This window comes from Leptonychotes weddellii, chromosome 11 (assembly GCF_054177405.1).
Source record: "Leptonychotes weddellii isolate Sample4059 chromosome 11, ASM5417740v2, whole genome shotgun sequence".
Taxonomy (NCBI): domain Eukaryota; kingdom Metazoa; phylum Chordata; class Mammalia; order Carnivora; family Phocidae; genus Leptonychotes; species Leptonychotes weddellii.
The window spans coordinates 10,783,975-10,792,689 of NC_138379.1; the positions used below are offsets into that span (position 1 = coordinate 10,783,975).

Here is an 8,715-nt window from a genome sequence, read left to right on the forward strand (position 1 = left end):
CAAACTGATCTGGCAGCCCTACCCCCTCGCTTTCCTAAGTGATGTCAGCCCCTGAGAACTTCCAATAGGAACCAGGCATAAATCAGGGAGCTGATTTTATCCAATAGGAAACTTCATTATAGGAAATTAAAAAAATAAAAAAGGAGAGAGGGAGGAGGAGAGAAAGAGACAGAGGGAAGTTTTATATATATATTTATATTTAAAGTGGAGACTACACAATCTCTGAGGAATTGCTGCAGAGCTCCGGGCGGGGGGCGTGCCGAAGGAACAAGGGCTTTTTAGGATGGCACGCCTAAGCTTCAGTTCTCTTTGATGGTGGGGTTCTTGCTCTCTTTCCCTTCCTTTCCGGGTAGGGAAATAGAAGAGCTGATTTTATTTGCCTGCTATTTGGTTTGTTGCTTTCAACCCCAAGGCATTTTCCCAAAAGAAGACAGAAAGGGAAGGAGAGAAAAATCCTAGAAATAGGACTATTATGTATTGATCGGGATGGTAGGGAATATCTGAGGTAAACTCTCAATTTCATTGTCTTCATTTAACTGCATTAGAGCTAATGAGAAAAAATAAATGCCTGGACTTGTTAAGTTTTTAGTGCCTATACTTTCAACTAGAAAGAGGCTGAATCCACTGGGCTGTTGAGGAAAATCACTGTCTTCCCATTTGTCTTCAAATCAAAATAATGTGGGTTTGAGGGGGAGAATAAATGGAATTCAATAAGCAAGAAATTTATTTTGAGGGGATAACAGCATATGTAAGAAAAAACAAGTCTCCTGTTAAGAAAATTCAATTTCTTTGTGCACTTCAAGCTCAAGATGCTCTAGTTCGTACATTCTCTTTTTACATTTAACCCAAGTAAAGGATTATACGAGTATTCTTTTCTTAAGAATTATCCTTAATATGTTCTTACACTGTTACGCCACAAAGGACAGAGACTGGATTTTTTTTTCTTAACAGGCTTGACAAAGACTAGTATTTTCTGGTCACTTGGTGGTTACTAAACAAAGATGATAATGATGAATTCAAAATTTCCTTTTACTTTCTTACTGAAAAATCTAAATTCTATCCTGTAGGCTGTTGCCAAGTGGATCTTCATGAAGTTTTCATAATTAAAATAATGGTTAAGAGCATAGGTTCTGCACTCAGACTGCCTGGCTGCAAACCTTCCTCCTCTGCAAGAACAATTAAGTAAATGTATTACTATGCGACCTTGGACAAATTATATAACCTCTCTGAGCCTCTGTCTCCTTAACTGTAAAATGGGGATAATAACTATATCTCTCACAGGACTGCTGTGAGAATTAAAATACACATAAAGTTCTTAAAACGTACAGCATTTGGTTATAAACTCACTAAGAATGAGTTATTATTACCAGTACCAACCCTGCCCCCAAACCTTCAGTGGCTCACCAATGCCCCATAAGAGCAAACAATAACAGAGCATCTATCATGTGAAAGGCACTTTGCACTCACTGTCTCTAACTTCTAAAACAACACCATGGAGATAGTACTACCACCATTTCACAAATGAGGAAATCAAGGTTCAACAAGGTGAGGAAACTTGCCTGAGATCATCTGGCTAAGAAGTGAACCCCTCATCCATCTGACTCCAAAACCTGTGTTCTTTCCATCACTTTACACTGTGGTCAGGGTAAAGGCCAAGTTCCTCGTCTGCTTTCAAGTGTATTCATTCAATACACTAAAGTCACATTTATTAACCATAATCTGACCTTTCCTTAGCTATCTAAACTGGAATTCCACTTCTCCTCAGTATGTGCCCTTCTAATTAAGCTGATCCAGTCATTATTTACCCCATCATATTCTGTCTACAGTCTCACAGACCCTTATATTTGACCTCAAGTGGCCAAGAAAAGGACTTCTCTCAAACAGGCATCCCAGCACTTGTTTGGTGGGCTTTAAACAAACCAGACTGGGAAATGAATACATTTAACAGAGAAATGAACAACCTTTAACTCTCATTATCTAGGAATCTTCTACTATCTTATCACATCTTTCTTTTTAAGATTTTATTTATTTGAGAGAGAGAGAGAGAGCGCACATGCACGCACATTCACGGGTGGGGTAAGGAGCAGAGGGAGAGGGTAAATCAGACTCCCTGCTGGGCAGGGAGCCCGACTCGGGCTCAATCCCAGGACCCTGAGATCATGACCTGAGCTGAAGGCAGACACTTAACCGACTGAGCCACCCAGGCATCCCTCTTATCACATCTTCTACCTCTACTTAACATCTAGTATTCCCGATCCTCCATAGCAAGTTCAAAAGCCAAAGATGATTGCCAAAGGAAAACAACCAGCACAAGAAATGTTTTTTTTTGGGGGGGGGGAAGAAACATTTGTTTTGATTCCTAGATCAGAGCCATATTCTAGAATATTCTATGATCTTCTAGAGATAGATTGATCTTGTTTCCTTCACATCACTACTAAAAACTTTCAAGTATTTTGACTTCCTTTTGTGTTTGCTTTCCCGTCTCCCTCACCAGAAGATAAGCTCTATGAAGACATGAATGGTGTCTTTCTAGTTCATGGTGTATCCCCAGAGCTCAGCCTAATGTCTCACATTTAGCAACAGATGGATGAGTAAATGAAGTCTCTTGGCTTACCAGTTATGTAATCCTGGGTAAGTCATTTTATATTAATGAATTTGTAGATAACATTCAAAATAAAATTATATACAAATCAAGAAAGATAACTCAGGGGGCGCCTGGCTGGCTCAGTTGGTAATGCATGTGACTCTTAATCTCGGGGTTGTGAGTTCAAGCCCCACATTGGGTGTAGAGCCTATTTTAAAAAAAAAAAAAAGATAACTTGGTGGTGAAAAACTTGTTAAATCTATCTGAAACAGCTGTCTTCAAATAAAGCATCACAAGGATTAATACTCAGTGGGAAAAACTGTTTTTTACACCTGAGTGGACTCAGGTGACCCAAAGTAAAAAGACGAGTTCCACCTGGGTTATTTTGAGCACCTACTATGAGCCAGGTACTCTTCAGATAATGAGTAGACAAGTTCCCTGCTCTCAGAAAGCTTACATTCTAGTGGAGGGAGAGAGAAGATCAATAAATGTCAGATGGAACACTAAGCAGAAATTTAAAACAGACTGATGAGAATGACTTGTGACTTGTGCTACACTGGATGTCAAGGACAGACTCTCCAGAGAGTTTCGCATTTAAGTTGAAATCTGAATAGGAAGAAGCAGCCAACCATGAGAACTTATGAGCAATGGTAACTACTAATTCCAAAGTCCCCAAGTGAGGCTGAAACCTGCTGGATCCAGCAGAGTGTCGAAATGAGGAGGGAGTGATAGAAATATGAAGGATTCTACAGGTCAGAGAAAGTTTTGATTAATTTATTCTCAGATAGAGGGAAGCCTGTGAGCGTTTTCAACAGCAGAATAACATGATCTAACTCAGATTTTAAAAAGATCTGCCTGCTTATGTGACAAATGGAGTAAAGAGGGGCAAGGGTGAAAGCAAGGAAATTAGTTTGAAGGTCAAGCTGCAGTAATACGGAGTTGACCACAATGGTAGCAGTAAAAATGGAGAGAAGCCAATGGGTTGAGGATATGTTTAGAGATACGTGGTTGTTTTTTATTTCGGGTTTTTTTTCTTTCCTTTGTTTTCTTTCTTTCGTTTTGCTTTGTTTTTAACACATGGAATATTACATTCAGTGTTCGGTTTTACAACTCTCAAAGTGTAATCTACCCCCCCACCCCACCACAGCCATCACCACTTAACACACAAAGAAAAACAAGATTCCATAATATGGTAAAAGATTAGGGAAGAGCTGGGAAATAATTTTGTATTCAAAATAGAAATATTAAAAATAAATAAAATAAATAATTGTTTTAATATTAAAATTATTATGTAGGGCTGAGTGCTGTGCTATCTCTACTTCTAAAATAGCTAAAACCATAAATGCCAAGGAGAAGAAATGAAAAAAAAAATCAACTCCAAAAAGCACTGGCTATCCATACAAAGGAAGACAAAATATTTTCACTCGTTTCTACCCTCTGGTGGCTACACATTACCATCGAATGTTTGTCACTTTTAAAGCCCTGGGTAGGATGGCCGTTTATCATTCCCTTTAGAAACTCCACCATCACAAGATTTATCTAAATGGTGTTGGATTAAAAAAAAAGAAAAAAGAAAGAAACCGAGATGTGAGTCCTATTTCCTGAAAATTAATCTAATCATAGTAACAGTGAATTCATGAGGGGATATAATATTTCTATTTTTCTTACAAGTCCACAGAGTCACTTCTACTGGTATTTCACCTGCCCACTCAAGTCTTGATTCCACAGTAAGATGCCATAAACAAACACTGTTCTGTCTTGTCTTTTTTTTTTCTTTCTTTCTTACTTGCTTGTGTGTATCCTCTTTCTGCTAAGTTTTATGTCCCTTCGCGAGTTGCTTCCTCTTCAAAACATAACTGCAGCCGAAAATGTGTTCTGTTCCTTGATCTTTTTTCCACCTTGAGAGCAGGCCCCAAACTAGGAAAATATTACCTGACTTGGAAATGCACCCCACCCCCCTATATTTCACTCAACCTTCCCAAATCCTTTAAAAATATTTAATTATAGTATAATTGACATACTCCTCAAATCCTTTTTGAAAAGGTGTTAGATATCAACAAAGATGTATTTGAGCGCACCGTACTACTCACCTCTCGACACTCTCGTCTGTTCCTTTGCAGGTTCCCCTTCTCTCAGGCATCTTCAAGTTCGGCCTCCAGCTGGCCTCAGGGGAAGTTGCTCCGTTTTAATTCACCACACTCCGTCACCAATGGCTTCGGATTCAGCCATCTTCGTCTAGAGCTGGACGTCGCGGGGCATCTGACTGAAACCAGGCCCCAGATACGCACACACACACACACACACGTACACACACACACACACGTAAGAACCGCGGCCATCTTCGTCTAGATCTGGACGTCGCGGGGGCATCTGACCGAAACCAGGCCCCAGATCCTCAAACACACACACACGCGCACGCACGCGCGCGTAAGAACCAATGTCCATATTTATAACGTGCGTTGGCATTCTCTCTAAACATTTAATCGTGAAATCATTTAACTTTTTTATATCACCCCTGAAAACAGCTGTTTCCAGTCAGGTACGCTAAATAAATCACCTCTGGAAGGACACCGGAGGCCACTCCACGCGGGAAGTTCTGCAACCCCCTTGGTCGCACCAGTTCTCCGAGATTTAGGGTGGAGTGGAATCTGTGAAAAGCCTGAATTCAGACACTAGCCTAAAGACCTCGTTCCCGAACATCCCTGGACTAAGGATCTAACCAGAGTAGACAGACCTGGTCAAGGTGCGAGGAGAGCCATCCACGGGCTTTTTCCTCCGGGAAGCCTGGGGCGCTCTCACAGGGCCAGGGCCATTTATCGACAGCCTCTTCAACGGGAAGACAGAGGTGTCCTGCAACCGCCTTGGAGCCTGCCCTACTGGGGCATCCTGACTCTCTTGTCACTGTGATTTCGTCCAGTGCCGAGGAAAAAGACGGCCTCCATCAGGCTCCCTCCCGAGCAGGCTCTCCTGCCCACCTCTCGCAGCCCGACCATCTTGGCTTAGCCCTCAAGTCCCTCGAGACTTAGCCTCCCGCCCAAAGTGCTCCTGTCCCTGTGATTGGCCGTCCGAGGAGCCTTCGGCCAATGGGGATGACGTATTCAGGCAGACGTCAGGACGAGGGCTGGAGGAGGAAGGACGCCGGGTCCGGCGACGCGCCGTGCGCGAGGACGGTGGCGCGAGGTGTGTGGCGTGCGCCGCGTGGCCTCAGGCGCTCGCTGTCACCACGTCCCGATGCAGGAGCGTGGCGGGGCCCGCGGAGGTAAGAGGGCAACAGGGGGTGGCTGCAAAGCCCGTGCGGCCGGGCGCGGTGCTGACGGTGAGCCCTGAATTCGGGCCTCCAGGAACCCCACGCTCCATTCCCAGAAACCTTCGCGCCCAGAGGTCTCTCTTCAAAGGAGTTGGGCCGGGGCGCCCAGAGCGTGCGGGACGCCCAGCATTGCAGGGCCTTCCCTGACGCCCAGCTTTCTCCGCCACCCCCGATTCCTCGGTTCTGGACGGGGAGAGGAACCCTCAGGCCATTGGCCCACCTGAGCTGCTTTGCTAAACCTTCCCGCACGAGGCTGGACTTCGGGAGGAAGCAAGGCAGGCTGGACAGAGGACCCAAGCACAAAGAGGTCGGCAAGCGCAACTCCGACTGCAGAGCTATTCCAGGTTGGGTCTGGGGGCAAGGCCGGATGCTGGTGGGTTGGGAAGCTTCCCTAGAGCCTCTGTTTGGGACCTTGCAAGAGCAGCCATCCTCCGCCCCCATCTCTGGCTGAAAGTGGAATTGAGCCTACCCCTTCTTAGTTAACCTTTCCACTTTTTTCTTTCCTGATAGTTTGACGGGAACTGTTCAGATCCTCAGTGCCACCTGACAAAAAACTGCATGCCAGGAAAGGAACACCAGCTGTGCAGTGAGTGTGGGGGTTTCAGTGCAAAAAGCTGGAAATGGAGTAAGCCTGAATTCAGAATATCCAGCTTGTCTCAGGAAGGGTAGAATGCTTAATTATCCCTGCTCCGTTGTTAGCCAGGCGATTAAGCAGACTGACAAACCTAAAGGCCAGATTCTTTGCCAATTTCCAGGCCGCATTAGGCTCGCTTTGGTCAAGAACATCTGAAGCAAGGGTGGCAGCGTCCTTATTTCTGTGAGAGATTTTCCCACCAAGTCCAGGACCTGCTTTTCTTTACTGTGCACCCTCTGCTGGTTAGTGTGATAGAGTGAGCTCAGAGAAAAGATGTGTACAACTTCCTAGAGAATTTTCCATTCAGTGTTGTTTCTTTGAAAGTGTTAAATTGAGGATTATACCTATGGAACTCAGAAGTGTGTTGCTCAGGAAGAATATGAGTTGTCAGCACTGTAGGCACTGAGTCTGGCAATGTGAATGAAGAAGGTTTAAGGATAACAACAATAGCTACCATTTTAGAAGTGATAGTTATGTGTCAGGCACTCACAGTGCTAAGCAATTTTACCTGCATTGACTCATTTAATCTTTAAAACAGCCCTACCAGGTAAGTACTGTTATCATTACCATTTCATAGATGAGAAAAGTGAGACTCAGAAAAGCTAGGTCATTTGCCTGAGATTATACAGCTAAGCTAATAAATAATAGAACTGAGATTCAAATCTACAGTTGCTTCTAAGCTCCCACATGTAACCACTGTGATATTTCTTGAGAGACTTGGCATAATTTCTGGGCTTATGATAACTCAGCTCGTGGCTATTATCTCCCACTTTCAAGATTTTTCCTACCATTTCAAAGACAAAAAACAAATTAGGTACAGCCATTCTTCTGAAATATACTTTCTTGTCCACAGGAATCTGATCTGTGAAAACCTAGGAGGTTTGTTGAGACGAACATGTGCTCTCCCGCCAGTTCCAAAATCCTATACAGGAATCCCCGGTTTCTCCGGTTAGCTTTTCTGCAGCTTCATCACCAGCAACAGACTGGTGTGTTCTGTGATGTCCTTCTGCAGGCAGAAGGTAAGACACTAGTGCGGACTCAATTGAAAAGTCACTATAGAATACTCACTGTAGAATAAGATAAAATGAGTTCAGGGCCGGGGAGTAGAGCACAAAACCAAGAAAATGTATTATTGCCCTTGAGCACTATAAGTTATTTGGTAAAGAGCTGTTTGTTTCTAGGACAGTTACTGTTTCCAAGAGTGAAAATGAGACTGTGCTTTTTCTCTTAAAAAATGTAAGTGGGGGGGCACCTGGGTGGCTCAGTCATTAAGCTTCTGCCTTCAGCTCAGGTCATGATCTCAGGGTCCTAGGATCGAGCCTCACATCTGGCTCCCTGCTCCACAGGCAGCCTGCTTCTCCCTCACCCACTCTCCCTGCTTGTGTTCCCTCTCTTGCTGTGTCTCTGTCAAATAAATAAATAAAATCTTTAAAAAAAAAATGTAAGTAGGGGGGTGCCTGGGTGGCTCAGTTGGCTAGGCATCTGCCTTCGGCTCGGGTCATGATCTCAGAGTCCTGAGTCTGGCTCCCTCCTCAGTGGGGAGTCTGCTTCTCCCTTTCCCTCTGCCCCTCCCCCTGCTCCTACTCTCAAATAAATAATTTTTTTTTTTTAAAGATTTTATTTATTTATTTGACAGAGAGAGGCACAGTGAGAGAGGGAACACAAGCAGGGGGAGTGAGAGAGGGAGAAGTAGGCTTCCCGCCGAGCAGGGAGCCCGATGCGGGGCTCGATCCCAGAACCCTGGGATCATGACCTGAGCCGAAGGCAGACGCTTAACGACTGAGCCACCCAGGCGCCCCAAATAAATTTTTTTTTATTTAAGATTTTATCTATTTATTTGACAGAGAGATAGCAAGAGCAGGAACACAAGCAGTGGGGAGTGGGAGAAGGAGAAGCAGGCTTCCTGCTGAGGAGGGAGCCCGATGCGGGGATTGATCCCAGGACGCTGGAATCATGACCTGAGTTGAAGGCAGACGCTTAACGACTGAGCCACCCAGGCGCCCCTCAAATAAATAAAATCTTTAAAAAAAAAAAAATGAAAGTAGGGGCACCTTGGTAGTTCATATCGTTAAGCATCTGCCTTTGGCTCAGGTCATGATCTCGGGTCCTGGGAAGGATCCCTGTGTCTGGCTCCCTGCTCAGCGGGGAGTCTGTTTCTCACTCCACCCCCCCCACACACACTCCCCCCCC

The 8,715-nt window shown here is 44.5% G+C and overlaps 1 protein-coding gene across 1 annotated transcript in view; it reads left to right on the forward strand.

Moving 5' to 3' along the window:
• The first annotated feature begins 7,251 nt into the window (after nt 1-7,251).
• Nucleotides 7,252-8,715, forward strand: part of BTBD18 (BTB domain containing 18) — a 6,958-nt gene continuing 5,494 nt past the window's right edge. The window contains exon 1 of the mRNA XM_006728586.3: nt 7,252-7,544. Coding sequence (XP_006728649.1) covers nt 7,421-7,544 — 124 coding nt within the window. The 5' untranslated portion in view covers nt 7,252-7,420. The remainder of the gene's footprint in view (nt 7,545-8,715) is intronic.